Genomic DNA, 17,489 nt, shown 5'->3' on the forward strand with positions numbered 1-17,489 from the left:
TTCGGACTGACTTGGATTTGGACTGTTGTCGGATACTTCCAAGATGCTGCATTGGCAAATTTGTGGTGCTGGAGGTTTACCGTCTGTGTGAGATGATGGGACTTTTTTTTTAGATTAGATTATGAGGAGACACAGTCCTCTTTTATTGTCATTTAGTAATGCATGCATTAAGAAATGATACAATGTTTTTCCAGAATGATATCACAGAAACACGACAAACCAAGACTGAAAAACTGACAAAAACCACATAATTATAACATATAATTACAACAGTGCAAAGCAATACCGTAATTTGATAAAGAACAGACCATGGGCACGGTACATTCTCAAAGTCTCTCGAAAGTCCCATCATCTCATGCAGACGGTAAACCTCCAGCGCCGCAAACTTGCTGTTGCAGCATCCCGGAAGCATCCGACCACAGTCCGACTCCGAGTCCATCCGAAAACTCCGAGCCTCCGACCAGCTCCCCGACACTGATGCACTGAGCACCATCTCTGCCGAGCGCTTCGACCCCGGTCCCGGCAACAGGCAAGGCCGAGGATTTGGGGCCTTCCCTCCGGAGATTCTCGATCGCACAGTAGCAGCAGCAGCAAAGCAAGCATTTCAGAAGTTTCTCCAGATGTTCCTCCGTGCTTCTTCACGTCTGTCTCTATCAAATCAGGATTGTGCACGGCATCCTACTTCACAGATACGATATCAATTCGGAATGGCCGCGCGCGCTGCGTCACGCCATCTTCTCCTCCCTCCTGAAACTTTCGAGAGACTTTGAGACTTACCGTGCCCATGGTCTGTTCTTATCAAATTACGGTATTGCTTTGCACTGTTATAACTATATGTTATAATTATGTGGTTTTTGTCAGTTTTTAAGTTGGTTTGTCATGTGTTTCTGTGATATCATTCTAGAAAAACATTGTATCATTTCTTAACGCATGCGTTACTAAAGGACAATAAAAGAGGACTGCATGTCCTCATAATCTAATCTAATCTAAAAAAAGTGTCAATGACACATTTTTGTCATAAAAAGATGTTATGTTTTTGGAGGTTGTGCTAGGATGGCCCAGAGCCATGGGCTCAGCAAGGGTTGGTCTGTGGGGAGCAAATGGTTTAGAGCGCATGGATCGATATAGTTGGTGCAAATTGGGATATTGCCAGTTCTTGGGATGGTGCAGAGTAAAAAGTTGCTGGTAGAGATTTGGATGGTTGTGGGGTGGGTGTGGACTGGGAGTAATTTGAGAAGTAGGGATCTTCATTTCAGAGGATTGCATGCTGGTAGATTGGGATTAGGTAGGTGACGAGTACAATGTGGAGCTCAAAGGAGGAAGCTAAGTAAATAACTTACCTGAAAGAGTACCCTTTAGTGCATTGTTAAAAAGACCAATTACTGAAGTGGCCAGCAGTTATCACTATTGTGACAAGAGGTCCAGTTTCTCTGTAATGCTCCAAGTGGAGTGTGTCATGGCAGCAACACATTTGGAATACAATAGTTTCTGATGCCCATGAGAAACCCTGGTAATGATGGTCAACGCATTTCTCTCTGGTGAAATGGCAAGCTGATATTCAATTGTATCAGGAAATAAAAATTGATAAATGGTGCATATTATGATTTATTTTTACCCACATGCATGTTGAAATTGTATATTGATGCAAAACCTCTGCTCCTCAGCTAAAATTTGATAAGTCATTATTGTTACATTGCTTTATAAACTTTGTTTTTACATAAAATGTAGTGAAAATACCATTTTTTGGGGGGGAGAACTTAACTATTTCTGCTGGGCCTGTAATTTTTTAAAGCATTAATCCTGAATAATGGGACTAGATGTAGATTACTGTTGTCTGCACTGTCACTCAATTAAAGTTCAATCAATGCATGAACCCTTTTTTTAGGTGAACCTACTGCAAATCTTCACCATCAATGGTCAGGGTATAGAAAATAAGAAGAGAGAACATTTATTTCAAAACTCTCAAACTCAGTTGTTCAGCAAATAGGTGATAAGTTATTTGATTTATTGACCTTTTTTTGCTTGGTATGACACCCATCTCTTCACTGTCTCCTTCCGGTGTAACTCTTCGTGCCTGCCACCATTCATCATCAGAAGCGTTGATAACATGCAAAATCTCTCCGTATTTGAAGCTAAGACCTTGACTTGGAAGACCACTGTCCTTGGTTCTGTCATAGTCAAATAGAGCTCTGAAAAATATATTTCAAAGATTTTCAAAAATTTTGAATTTTAGTACTCTATAGTTATTTGCCATTTTAAGCCCACATAGTTATTTAATTTCCAGGTATAATATTAATGTTTTTATTATCATTTATTATTTTAAAAGTATAAAAATAATACATGCCCAGTAACTTCATAAGATGGTCATTTCTTAACTCTTATTTTAAATCGAAATAGTACTGGAATACAAGAGACGTTTAAATTTAGGTTTGATACTTACTAATATAAAATACCCCCAAAACTAATCACTTACATTGCTTTGTATTTACACTTAATTATATCCTTGGCCAAAGGCAATGAGAGAAGAAAAATAACTAAATTTATTAGATTGGACACATTACTGTAGCACCCATTATTGTCAAAGGACACCTCTAATACTTGGCATGTGATCCACACGGGAATTCAAAATGAATCCCTTCACTCAGCACACATATCTGCTTCTTGCACATAGAAAGTTGGAAGAACAATTATAGAAATTCCTAGGGAAAATATTACAAAGTGGACCAAATGAACAGAAAACCATTAAAAGGACTCAATGGATCTCAAGGAATGAAGGACGAAATATAAAAGTAAATTGTTTTAGAAGTTCAACTGCATCAAGGAAGGAGCATTTACCTTTCACAGTTATCTGCAAATAAATAGGCAATAAATGTTGATTTTGCTAGGAATATCCATGTAATGAAAAATGAACCCAAGAAAAAGCCACAAGCAAGTCGCTCCCAGCTGGAGCTATGGAGCACATTCCTTTTTTCTTTGAGGCACAGACTAGACATAGTCTTTGTGGCTCAGTGGACTGGCAGGCTCCTCTAATGAAGTATCTGCCTGTAACTGCATTGGAGCAGACTGTCAAAAAGCAGACTTCAGAGATGTCTGGCAGTGTGTAGTGGATCAAAATCTCCATTCTTTGAACTGGTGACGAACGCTGTACAACAGTCTCTGTGTTATAGTGTGCAAGGCAGAAACATTGATTGGTTTAAGGAAGATCACATCATCTCATAGCTCAAGCGTCCCTCAGTTAGCAGAATCCTCGGGTCACAGTGCTTTACCCCATAGCGTAACATAATTACTGATTCTGTCATGACTTAAACCTTTCTGCCTAGGCCAGCACCGATATAACTAGTTATTTAGGCTTTAATAACATAACTTTTTAATAACGATTTCTAATGAAACCAATTAGTTTTACTTAATGATTCATCTGGGCACATGAACAAATCCCTGCAAACACAGCTCCTGATGATGAAGCTATCTGTTTTGCTTTTCATAACCTCATATTAACTGGAAATGATTTGCTGCCTAAGGCAGAGAACTCCCTTTAAGGTAAGGAAACAACATCTTTGACATAGTTTTAACATTGTTGCAGAGCTGATTTGCTTTCAAGTGGAACTTGTTTAATAATTCTGGAGAGCAATTCAAACTGTGGCATTGACCTTATGTCATTGGTCAAGATGGTTTTAAGCAAGAGCATTATTTAACAAGAGGTCTTTTTGTAACACCTCATCCGCAGGAAAGATGTTGTCCAGGAAAGAGAGCAGTAAGACAAATATATGTGAATGTCTTCTGCTGGCACGAAAATATTCATGCATTGTAAAGAGAGTAAATAAATCCAAGACATGTATGTTAACAGTTGTAAAAGTGAACTTACTGAAAAGCAAAGTACAGCTGATTTAGGAAGGATACATATAAATTTCACTCACAACATGCTGGAGGAACTCAGCAGGTCAGGCGGCATCCGTGGAAACGATCAGTCAATGTTTCCACATTGACTGATCGTTTCCACGGATGCTGTCCAACCTGCTGAGTTCCTCCAGCATGTTGTGAGTGTTGCTTTGACCCCAGCATCTGCAGAGTGTTTTGTGTATACATATATTTTCACTTTGACAAATGTGTGTTAATAACTATTATGATAATTGAACAGATACATAAGAGATGGCAGATACTGGAACCTAGATCAACCAATAATATGCTGAAGAAACAGCAGGTTGAGCAGCATCCGTGGGTTGGAAAGAATTTTCAACATTTTGGGTCAAAATCATGCATCAGGACACTTTAACAAAAAAGTTTCAAAACTGTTTTGGACCGAGCTGATTGGTCATACTCTATTTTTTTTCCCTTCCTTTCAAATACTTTACTCTTCTGATTTTTAATATATATTCTGTTCAGTCCTCTGACCTGCAGTTATTGATCAGGCAGAAAGTAACTGGTCCTTACTATATATCCCAGTTTGTAATGCAGGACATGATTAGTGGAAAGAAAGGAAAACAGGGATGAAGTTACAGTGAGATCAGCCAAGATCTTATTAAAAAGCTTCAGTGGCCGAGTGACCTTCTGCTGCTCCTCATCCCTATGATTGATGAAGACTACGAGGTTCAGATTCTTCAGTAACCTTGATGACGATGGGTAATACAGTTCAGAGACTAGAGATAAAGGTCTGTTCAGTAGTTTACAAGGTAGAAAATGTAGAAAATCTTAGCTTCCAGATACTTTGTTTCTTTTTGGAGTTAGGAGTATGGTTTCCTCTGTACACATGAAGAATAGGATCTATGAATATGCCATTTTCCCTTTTGTCAAGCATGTCTGCCCTGCCTCTAAGTTCACACAGCATATCTCGAAATATCAAAAGAAAAGCACCTATGGCAAATATGTAGCTGCTAGAGAACTGACATAGTATGCCACCCAAGTAGCTCTGATAGGAATCTGCCACAAATTGAGCCCCTGTTGAGTACTAAAGCCGGCTGGTGGCATAGTGGTATCAGCGCTGGACTTCGGGGCGAGAGGTCCCGAGTTCAAATCCAGCCGGCGCCATAGCACACTCTCCATCCGTGCTGGGTTAAGAGCTGGTGATCTCTGAAAAAAAAACTCACCCGGCAGAAGGCAATGGCAAACCACTGCTGTAACTTGTCTTGTACACGATTTCCCAATACGTCAGAGCAGCGTGGAAGGAAATCGTCTGCTAACCGGAAATTCCGGATGCCACAAACCTTTCCTTTTCCTATTGAGTATTAAACTCATTATAAAAGTCCAAATTTCAAAGTAGAATTTATTATCAGAGTACATACATGTCATCACATACAACCCGGAGATTCTTTTTCTGCGGGCATATCTAGCAAATCTATAGAACGGTAACTGTAAACAGGATCAATGGACGACAAACTCTGCAAATGATAAAAATAAACAGCAATACATAATGAGCATGGAATAACAAGATATAAAGTCCTTAAAGTGAGACCATCGGTTGTGGGAACACCAGAAATAGAATGAGCATAGTTAGCCTCTTTTGTTCAAGAGCCTGATGGTTAAGGGGAATTAACTATTCTTGAACCTGGTAGTGTGAGTCCTGAGGCAATTGTACCTTCTACCTGATGGCAGCAGTGAAGTAAAAAAAGCATGGCTTGGGTGGTGAAGATCTTTGATGATGGATGCTGCTTTTCTATGGCAAAGTTTCGTATAGATGTACTCAATAGTTGGGAGGGTTTTGCCTGTGATGTACTGGGCCAAATCCACCTTTTGTACGATTTTCCACTCAAAGGCATTGGTGTTCCTATACCAGGCCGTAATGCAGCACACTTTCCATCACACATCTATAGAAGTTTGCCATAGATTTTGATGACATGCTAAATCTCCAAAACTTTTGAGGAAGTAGAGGTGCTGATGTGTTTTCTTGCAATTATATTTATATGATGGGTCCAGGACAGGTCCTCTGAGATAGTGACACCCAAGAATTTAAAGTTACTGATCCTCTCCACCTCTGATCCTCTGATGAGTACTGGCTCACAGACCTCTAATTTCCCTCTCCTGAAGTCTACAATCATTTCCTTGATTTAAAAGGCCACAGAGATAAATTTCAAGAGGATAATTAGTATTTTAAACAGTACAATTGAAATGAATGGAGTGTTATGAAAACTGTGAAGGACCAAGATGATTTTAAAGCAGGAAACATGGCCCAGTGTCAGCTGCACATGCTCCAAATGAACATTGCATTATGGATGATGGCATTCCAAATCTATCCTACTCCTCACACATCACATTCTGGAATGCCAAAACAAATTTCTTAGACAAAGTAATTCAACTGGTTTTTCATGCTTTACACACAAACCTTAAAACAATCTTATGAATTACTGTATCTTTCATCATCTTAGGCCATGTTTGAGTCACATTTATTAATGGATAAATATTGCTCTAGGCCAATTTATCTGTTGTTCTTCAAAATAATGGCATGGAATCTTATATGTGCATCTGAGAGAATAAACAGGAATTTGGTTTAGCATCTTGTCTAGTAGACAAGCAGAGATATCTGAGCACTATTACCAAACCAGGGCTTCAGCCATGATTTTTGAGTAAGTATACTTCAACCTCCCAACTTTTGACAGTGAGGACACTACTAAATGAATTATGACTGATCCTAAATTATCAGGCCATCACTCTGTAACACTATGGGAGACCAGTGATTAAATACAATTATAACTCAGTGTTGCCACTTTCCATATTTTTTGACATCAGGAATTGGGTAAAGGAGAATAGAATGTACTGTATATAATATAAAATGGAACAAAATAACTTGGATAAATATAAACTTGCAAACCTAATGTTTCAGTTAAAAGAAATAATGCTCATGAAGTGTTCTCATTTCAAGCTGGCAGTTCAGCTCGCCATTCTTTGTAAGGAGTTTGTACGATTTTCTGATGGCCATGTGGGCTCCTTCTGGCTGCTCCAATAACCCCCCACATTCCAAAGATGTATGGGTTAGTATGTTATCTGGTCATATTGCTGTAACTGGTTGACATTGGCTGGTTGGGCCAGAGGGACTGTGCTATATTTCTAAATAAAATAAAAATAAAATATATACAGTACATCTGATAACTGTGTATTGTAAATTAAACCAGGAGCAGAAAATAACCCCAATAAACTCCCTTGATGGATTAAGCCCATAGATAAATTGACAATCTAAGTAAACCATAATTGTTACTTCCAGTTACTTTAATTAGTAGCATAATATTTCCTCTTAAACTTAAGAGTGCCTGGTCACATTTTCCATTCTTTTGTCTGTTAATACCCTTCTAAACAAAGAATACTCGTTCATTTATATCAAGCATTATCTTGAATAAACAATGTCCTTCCATTATTTATTAGTTATTAATTTCATCAACGTTGGGTATTGCCATTCATTGACCCTGCTCAGCTATTCGTTTAGATCCTGACTGATCCACTCTTCTGACTATATTTTCCAGTCTGTGTAATACTGATACATCAATCTAACAAAAATTCAGCAATCTAAATCTTGAACGTTCTAATTCTTCCAGCATTCATCTTTTTGAGAGTACTATAATCCTAGATTTTTAGTTAGTTCTACATTTTTATAACTTAAGTTGTGATTGATTGATTGGTTCAATTTCCTTCTTACTGCTCTTTGTTTCCCTGGTGGTGTCATTCCCAACTGATTGTTTTTACATATCTTCAATAATTGGACACTGATAGTTTTCTGCATGTATATTCCTCATTTCTTTTTTGTAATTTTGAATAAAAACTGATTTCAGCTGGACTTTTATTTCTGGACACTAGAGCATTCTGTCAACTAATAATGAAGTAACACGACAAATTTTTTTTTACAATATAGACACACTCAGCAGTGAGCCACACAGTCTTGAGTTAACAGTATGCAAGTACCACACAGATTGTTTGTTCCCCTCAGAACTACAAAGTGAAAAGTGATAATGATGTGTTAAATTCATAGCAAGAATATTAAATAGCAATTTTAAATGGATAGAAGTCTATCTGAGCTTCAGAACCTTTTAGATATTTGTAACACTCATATACTAGTACAACTGTTGATGAGTTAAAGTTCCATTCTAAAAACAGAAATAAATTGCTTCAGATTCTGATCATTCTAAGTAAAAGCAGAAAATATTTGGTACTTGTATGGTTCAAATGGGCCTTACTTCTTTGCTCTCACTCCTCATATGACCATTCCTTGAAGCTTTATCATTTCAGATGTTGAAAACCCACTTTTGATGTAGAGCTACAGAAATAAGAGGGAGGGGGAAGGAAAAGGAGAAACATTTTTCATATTCACTACTCAGATCCTGGCACCTTGCAAGATTGTAAAGGATGAGATGTTAAATACAGAAGACTGCAGTACAGCCAAGGTGAATGAGTTTTCCCATGTGTTCACTCCCAGGAAAGGAAAGTTGATGGAATAAACATGGAGAAATCCTGCAGGGGATGTCAAGGGGCATGTGGAATAAAGCTTTAAGCTTGCACACAGTTTTCTGAAACCATTTTGATGTTCCAAATGTCCCTCTTTTCCCACTTTCTACCAGAGTTCAAAGTAACTTCATTGTCAAAGTATAAAGTTAAATATAATAAAATCAATGAAAATTACACACAAAGACTGACAAACAACCAATGTGCAAAAGACGATAAACCAGGCAAATACAAAATAAAAACAAATGATAAATAGATAAATAAATAATACTGAGAATGTGAGTTCCAGAGTCCTTGAAAGTGAGTTAATAGGCTGTGGAATCAGTTCAATGTTGTGGTGAGTGAGGTTATCCGTATTGGTTCAGAAGAGTGATTGTTCAAAGATAATGACTGTTACTGAATCTGCTGATATGGGACCTAAGGTTCCTGTACCTCCTTTCTGATGGCAGCACCAAGAAGAGAACATATCTGGATGGTGGAGGTCCTTGAAGAAAAATGCTGCTTTCTTGTGCTGGTGTTCCTTGTAGATGTGCTCAAAGGTGGGGAGGGCTTTTCCTCTGACGGACAGGGCTGTGTCCACCATTTTTTGTGGGGTTTTCCATTGCTGAGCAGTGGGGTTTCCATATCAGAATGTCATGCAACCAGTCAGGATATTCTCCACTGTGCATTTACATTGTACAATGGCCCAAACCTGTCTTGCATATACAGTGGATTCCAGTTAACTGGGATACATCAGGAACAATACATTTTGACCCAATTAAGATGCTGCCCCAATTAACCGTGGTCTCATGGAAATAGTTAAAAAGGTATAAAAAGACAAACTGATTAGAAAATATGTACTTAGATGAAACACAAAACAAATTAGAACACTAGCAATAGTAGTACAGTACTATAAAATTGTATATTAGTTCCTAATAGTTATCAGTGGAAGAATTAATCCAGTGTGGGTAATGAACAAAATCAGTGCCAGCACCTAGTGCAGATAATGGATTGCCTTCATACAATGCTATCAATGATTGCATTCTCCAAATCTTCATTTTTATTCTAACAGTCAAGACAGTTGTTGGATCCTTTAAATTTTTTGCAGAGCCTAACCTGCTGGTGTAGTGAAATTGTTTCATATTCACTCCCAGCTATTTCTGGCATCTCCAAGTCTGAATGCTGGAAACTGCAGTGAGCAAAGCAGTTCTGAATTGCCGTACTGCTTATTTCTCACCGACTATCAGTGACAAAAATCACTGCTTTTTGACCACAAACATGTAACTGACACTATTTAAAACCTATAAGGACAGTGTAGTGTCTAACGGCCACACAAGTGCACGCGACCAACACTAGTTAGAACCTGTTTGGCAATAGTCTCCTGTCCCAATTAAGTGGCGTTGTGTCCTAAATAAACAAAGGGAATCTCAACAATTTTCTGGACTAGTTTTTGTTCTTTAAGAGTTGTCCCAAACAAGCAGCTGCCTTGACTAACCAGTGGTCCAATTGATCAGAATCCACTGTACTTGGATCACTACCTAGTTATCTAATATAATTTGGAGTACTATGCTAGTGACCTTTTTTTGCTTTGAATACTGTACTAATAATTAAACCAGTGACTTTTCTCAAACTACAAGGGTTTAAAAAAAAAGGCAATATCTTGCGACTCACCAGTTAGATGCCATATATCTCTTTCTGATTAGTGTCATTACTCTGAGGCCCACAAACTTTCTCATAAGGTGCCTGTATATACTTGGCACACTGTTTTCTCACAGGCACTTACTATCTCTCTTCCCACTTTCTGTAGGCTGTTGAAGCCTGTCACTCTTTCCAAACCCTTTCTGTTCTTTCCCAGGTACTGACTCTGACTGTTCCCACTCACTTTGGGATGTGGGAGAAACTGGAGCACAGGGGGAGCATTCACATGGCCACAGGGAGAACTGTCACATAGGTCAGAATTGAACCTGAGGCACTGGAATCCCAGCAGTAAAACAGCTGCACTATGTACAATGCCATAGTGTCACCTCTAACGGGACCCAAAAACCACATGGAGGCTCAGAAAACTCACTAATTTGGCAAATCCACAAGCCCATGATACCAGTAACACACACAAAATGCTGGTGGAATGCAGCAGGCCAGGCAGCATCTATAGGAAGAGGTACAGGCAACGTTTTGGGTTGAGATCCTTCGTCAGGACATGATACCTGCTGTTTTCTTGTCCATGATACCGGCTGTTTTCCTATCAAGGGCAAGAAATAAAACCCTGTCCTTGAGTAGGAAGCATCTTGATATCAAGCATGCAGTAGTTCGTTGAAAACAATGATCCCTGAACTTAATCCCAAAGTTAAGATGCTCAGGAAGACAAAAATGTGTTTTTATTTCAAACAGAGCAGTTAAAGCTCTAAAATTCTGTTTGCAGAAGATGACAGAGCTCTGCCACCACCTGCTTCAGGTGTTTTAATGCATGCCTCCTCAGACTGCTGGAGATAGTAACATGCCTGTAGCCGGAGCCTCTCTCCCCTCCTCTATCCTGTAGTAAGCTTTTCTTCACCTTGTCTTACTTCTGGTAATGCTGACATTTAGTAAGACCACTACCTACTGTTTAGGGCTCATGCAGATTCTGCCCATGGCTTCCAGTCCACAGATTTATATCCATGTAATTTTTAAGTGAGATCTCTACTGAATTTACTCCACTGATCAAAGCCTGAAATGCCTATGTCACCATGTACCACCTTGTAGATTTGATCACTTCTAGATTGGTTTTATGAAAGGATGGAGTTATATTTTTTCCATCAGATTTAAACTTACTTACACAGTTCAAAAAAAAACCACACAAGAAAATAGGAGAAGGAGTTGACCTCCTGGTTCTCCAAGCCTGCCTGAATTTCAATATGATCATGGCTGATCTCACCTGTCCTTAAGGCCTCTGCAGCAGAGATGCTGCAGGTTACCAGTACAAACACAGAAATCAGTGGCAACAAAGATGATGTTCTGTCTATGTCTCTCTTAATTACACAGATTTCCTGACATCTGATATTACATTCTCCTTGTTGAACATAATAACTTACTTTATAAATCACAACTTCTTAATTCAAATTTCTGTTGTTAAGAGAGTAATCACATGTTGTTGATGTCATTACAAGACAGAATACAATAAGGAAATAACAGAGCATAGAACAGTACAGCACAGGAACAGGTCCCTCGGACTATAATGTTGTGCCAAACTAGCTAAAACGTAAATCAAAAATACCCAACCACTAATCCCTCCTACTAACACGATGCCCATATCGTTCCATCTTTCTTACATACATTCTTACAACCAGGATTTTATGAAGTTGCAACATAGCCTTTTGACTTTTGAACTTAATGCCTCGAGTAATAAAAGCAAGCATTCCATAAGCCCTTTTATCCACCTTATTGACATGTGTAGCCACTTTCAAGGAGCTATGAACTTAGATCCCAAGATCTCTCTGCTCAGCAACACTGTTAAGAATCCCCCCTCCCCCCCCATCTTCTTGCTCTAATTCCTCATCTTTTTTTCTAGTCCTGATGAAGGGTTGCAGCCTGAAATGTTGACTACTCCGTTTTGTAGATGCTGCCTGGCCTGCTGAGTTCCTCCAGCATTTCGAGTATGTTGCTTGGATTTCCAGCTTCTTGAGATTTTCTTGACTCTGTTAAGGACCTTGCCCTTAAGAGTGTACTGTCTTCTTGCATTTGTCCTACCAGCGTGCAAAATCTCCATCTGCCCTTTCTCTTCTCATATCTGCAACTGATCTATATTGCACTGTATTCTTTGCCACTATCCACAACTCTACCAATCTTGGTTTCATTCATAAACTTACTAACCCACCCATCTACATTTTCATTCAGGTTATTTATATACATCAAAGATCCCTGTGTAATTCTACTAATTACAGACCCCCAGTTCGAATAAGTCCCTTCAACTGCAACCCTCTGTCTTTGTGCAAGCTAGTTCTGAATCCAAAACAGTCAATTTGCCGTGGACCCCATGCATCTTAATCTTCTGGATTAGCCTCCCATGAGGGACTTTGTCAAACGCTTTACTAAAATCCATGTTGACAACATCTACTGCCCTACCATCATCAACTTCTCTCGTCACCTTGTCAAAAAACTTAATCAATTTGGTAAGACACAACCTGCCCCGCATAAAGCCATGCTGACTCTCCCTAATTAGACATGAATTTTCCAGATGCTCATACATCCTATCCCTAAGAATTTTCTCCAGCAATTTCATGAGACAACTGTCATGAGACTCTCTAGTCTATAGTTCCCAGGATTTTCCCTTATTCCCTTCTTAACTAAAGGTACACTTGCCAGTCCTCTGGGACCTCATCTGTGGCTAGAGAAGACATGAAGATACTAGTCAAGGCCCCAGCAATCTTGTCTCTTGCCTCCTTCAATAACCTGGCATTTAGGTAAATTGAAGTAGAGTGTGTCTTTTCTCCTCCTGGAAGGTTGGGATTTCACCAAGAAATATCTGTGAGCTATGGTAAAAAAACCTAACATCACATACTATGCACTATCAACACCTATATATTGATGAAAATGGATTTTCTCACATCCCGTTTCTAAGCAACATAACGAAAAAAATCAATTTATCCAGAATAATTACATTACTCCATGTATTTTCTAATATTACATTTGCCATTACTAGATACCATATCTCCAACAGGAAATGCAAATGAAGTATGTTCCATTCATGAATGACTAATGGCAAAACACAAAATTCAGAATTAATAGTTTTTGAATTGCTGTCTTAATTTCATTCTGACTCTAAGCTGCATCTCCTTTCTCTATTAACTGTGGTTATGAGATGAAAAGATTGCAATGGGAAGCAAAATTAAACATTAATTACAGTACGTGCTGGAGTAAACTGGCTGACTGCTACTGATTATTTCAGAGTTTTGATTATACCTAAGTTGCCAGATGCTGGTGCAGCTGACCTCTGGCTCCACCAGGGCTCAATCACAGTGCACGGATGTGATGAGGACAACAGTGCATAAACTTTGCTTTAGGCTAATCTCTTTATGCCAATTTTAAATGTTATACAGATGGTGACCCCATTCAAATGGATTCCACTGACATTGTGGAGAAAGGAAAAAACAGTTATGCATTTGAATTATTTTATTTTATTTTATTGATTTTAAGCATTCTCAAGTGGTTTTAATTAAATTTATTAATTAAGTGTTTTTAAAAGCATTTAATCATTTTATCAGAGACATTTAAGGGTAATTACAAAACCTTTGAAAGACAAAACTTGTAAAAGGGTGTCAAGATAAGGCAAGGATGTGGGGTCTCAGAAGACACAGACTAATCTGCACTGCCGAACAACTCTCTGTGTACAAAATCAAGACATTTGACACTCTTAATTTAAATAAGTTAAATGTAGCTGGGTGGACACTGTGGGTGCTGAGTCCAGCACTGAGCTGGTTTCAGTTTAATCCTGGCCCATATGTTTTACTCGGTTACCCTTATACTGATACCATATTTGAAATTATGGCAAATGTGAAATTAAAGTACTACAGGAAATCTTCACCTTAGTGCTTCTCACATTTTAGAAAAGTTATGGAGGACCAGAGCTGGTACAGAAGATACTTAAAAGAATGCATTCAGGCTGAAGGATTTCTAGAAGAAGATTGGACTGGAAAAGCTGAGATTGTTTTCCTTCTTGAGAGATTATTTGGAAGAAAAGTAAAAGGCTAAGTTTACATAAAATAAATAGAGGTTATCCCCATTAGTGAATAGGTTAAGGATGAGAAGATGTAGATTCAAAGCAATGAGAAATGTACAGTGGGGGAATGGGAAGAAGAAGATTCGTACAGAGGTTGTGGTTTTGATTCAGAATTCATTGTCTGCAAGAATTGTGGAAACAAGAGTCACTGAAAGGAAATTGAATATCCACTACAGAAAATTTAATCTGCAAGTTTATAGGGAAAAATGGAGAAAAGAACTGAATCGATTGCTCTCCCAGATATTGACATAAACTTGAAGGCCTAGGTGTCTTCCTTTGGTAGTGTAATAATTCTATTGATCTTAAATCAGGTTTATTAATATTAAATAGTTTGGCATTTAACTTGCATTGTTCTCCTTAAACCCATTATCCTTATTTTATTCCAGATGTCAAAGTTTGAATTAACAAAACAAGAGAATGAAGTGTAGCATAATCATAGCAGATTTTGACAAAGTGGTAATAATTAGTTCTGATAGACTGTAGGTATCATTTTGTCTGAAATACCCATATGTTGGTGCTGCCCCTGCAGTGCTGCTTTCTGGTGCTCATATGGCAGAAGAACAAGCTGGTCCAGGACAATCAGGGACTTGGTTATAATATTTTTTTTTCTCTTTGTGACTGCATGTTTTTTTCTGAAATCATAACAATATGTACTATTTGTGCTGTGTGCTATGTGCACTGTGCTGCGAGATGTTGGTAATGTGTTTTGCACCCTGGCCCTGGAGAAACGCTGTTTCATTTGGCTATATTCATGTATGTTTGAATGATAATTAAACTTGAAATTTCAACTTGAACCTTAAATCTTTGGCTTAATCTTCAATTCCTACTGTTGTTTGTACATTCTCCCCATGACTGTGTGGGTTTCCTCCCATATCCCAAAGAATCAGAATCAGATTTATTATCACTGGCATGTGTTGTGAACTTTGTTATCTTAGCAGCGACAGTTCAATGCAATACATAATATAGAAGGAAAAAAATAAAATAAAAAAAACAATCAATTACAGTATATGTATATTGAATAGATTAAAAATCATGCAAAACAGAAATAATATATATTAAAAATTTGAGGTAGCGTTCATGGGATCAATGTCTATTTAGGAATTGGATGGCAGAGAGGAAGAAGCTGTTCCTGAATTGCTGAGTGTGTGCCTTCAGGCTTCTGTACCTCCTACCTGATGGCAGACATCCCACCCTGCAAAAACTCATTTCATGGAGGTAGCACCCACGTCCCCCCCCGCAACCCCATATCCCCCCCACTCCCGTCGACCTCAAAGGGTGTATGTAATACCTTGTTTAGTGATTTTGTGTAATCTGTAAACCAAGTTAGGTATATGCAGAAAATGTGACATTAAAATATGTACTTATATTATATTATCATGTTTATTCTATTACAACTTTAAGCAAGTCTACAGGGAGTTTGGCCTCATCACATAGGACATCAATAGCATAGTTCCTTGGCAGCTAGCCAGCTAGTTTAAATCAGGGATCCCCAACCTTTTTTGCACCGCACACCGGTTTAATATTGACCCGAGCGGGGGGGGAGGGGTGTTAAACACGACCGGAATATAGGTGTTAAGTCAACTGTAAGTCACTTGTAGGTGGCTAATACACTCAATTTTGTTTCTAGAGGGGGTTATCTAACGAATTTAATATTAAACACACAGCGCATATTTTCCTTGCATGAACGTAGTGATAAGTCAATCATAACAGTGGTCCCAAACCTCTGGGCCACGAAGCATGCAGCGGTAGCCAGAATGCACCCAGCACATCTTTAACAAAAAAGCCGTAATAAACAAGCTAATTAATTAGGCGCCACCCGGCACGTAACTATCGGCCCAGGTCAGAGACGACACAATCGGCAATCGCCTCTGATCTGGGCTGACATTTACATGCCAGGCGGCACCTAATTAATTAGCTTGTTTATTTCGGCTTTTTTCTTAAAGATGTGCTGGGTGCATTCCGGCCACTGCTGTATTCTTCGCGGCCTGGAGGGTGGGGACCACTGATAAGTCACTTATAAGTCAATAGCATCATAACATTTTAAGTAACGTTTGGATATTAAACACAGCACATATTTTCCTCGTATGAACATATAAAATCATTGCTACACACCAATATCGCTGAATCAGTGGGAGCCCTGGGTTTGTTTTCCTGCAACAACTCGGTCCTATCGAGGGGTGATGGGAGACAGCGATACTTGAAGGGGGTTCCTTATGTCCAGTCTATTCTGCAATTTAGTTTTCGTTGCATTCATTGCAGAAAACTCCGCTTCGCAGAAATATGTTGGAAATGGAAGCAACGTTTTCAGTGCTTTCGTGGCTATCTCAGGATATTCAGCCTTGACTTTGATCCAGAATGCCGGCAGAGATGTTATGTCAAACATACTTTTCAGCCCACAGTCATTTGCAAGCTCGAGGAGTTGATCTTTTTCCCGTGCTGACATGGATGATTCACCGGGGACATTCACAAATGGGTCACGGACCCATTCCTTTGCACGCCTTGGGCCACTGATGACCTTGCGTGCGTTAAAATTCAACAGTACGTGACAGGGAATGAGGAAAGGTGCAGCTGACTCATATCATTTCCTCGAGGCCTGGTGGTTGGGGACCACTCTTAGCACGAAGAGAGACCAATCAGGATGCTCGCTCTCCCTCTCAAAAAAAATCTATTTCCGGGATATTGTATATAATTTCCGGGCATCAGGGAGCCACTATCGATATGCAGGAGACTTCTGGAACTTCCAGGAGAGGTGGGATGTCTGTGATGGTAACTGTGAGAAAAGGACATGCCCCAAGTGCTGGAGGTCCTTAATAATGGCCACTGCCTTTCTGAGACACCTCCACTTGAAGATGTCCTGGATACTTTGTAGGCTAGTACCCAAGATGGAGCCAACTAAATTTACAACCTTCTGTAGCTTCTTTCAGTCCTTTGCAATAGCTTCCCCCCCCCCCACCCCCACTTTACCAGACAGTGATGCAGCCTGTCAGAATGCTGTCCACGGTACATCTATAGAAGTTTTTGAGTGCTTTTGTTGACATACCAGATCTCTTCAAACTCCAAAGTATAGTCATTGTCTTGCCTTCTTTATAGCTGCATCGATATGTTGGGACCAGGTTAGGTCCTCAGAGATCTTGACACCCAGGAACTTGAAACTGCTTGCTCGCTCCACTTCTGATCCCTCTCGGTAAGGATTGGTATGTGTTCCTTCGTCCTACCCTTCCTGAAGTTCACAATCAGCTCTTTTGTTTTACTGACGTTGAGTGCTAGGTTGTTGCTGTGACACCACTGCACTAGTTGGTATATCTTGCTCCTGTACACCCTCTCATCTCCATCTAAGATT

The 17,489-nt window shown here is 39.2% G+C and overlaps 1 protein-coding gene across 6 annotated transcripts in view; it reads right to left on the bottom strand.

Moving 5' to 3' along the window:
* dlg2 (discs, large homolog 2 (Drosophila)) overlaps positions 1 to 17,489 on the bottom strand; it is an 823,880-nt gene that overhangs the window by 83,112 nt on the left and 723,279 nt on the right. For all 6 annotated transcript variants that reach the window (XM_072263309.1, XM_072263307.1, XM_072263311.1 and 3 more), the window contains one exon: positions 2,013 to 2,189. In XM_072263309.1, coding sequence (XP_072119410.1) covers positions 2,013 to 2,189 — 177 coding nt within the window. The remainder of the gene's footprint in view (positions 1 to 2,012; positions 2,190 to 17,489) is intronic.

The sequence above is a fragment of the Mobula birostris genome, chromosome 7, assembly GCF_030028105.1.
Source record: "Mobula birostris isolate sMobBir1 chromosome 7, sMobBir1.hap1, whole genome shotgun sequence".
Taxonomy (NCBI): Eukaryota; Metazoa; Chordata; class Chondrichthyes; order Myliobatiformes; family Myliobatidae; genus Mobula; species Mobula birostris.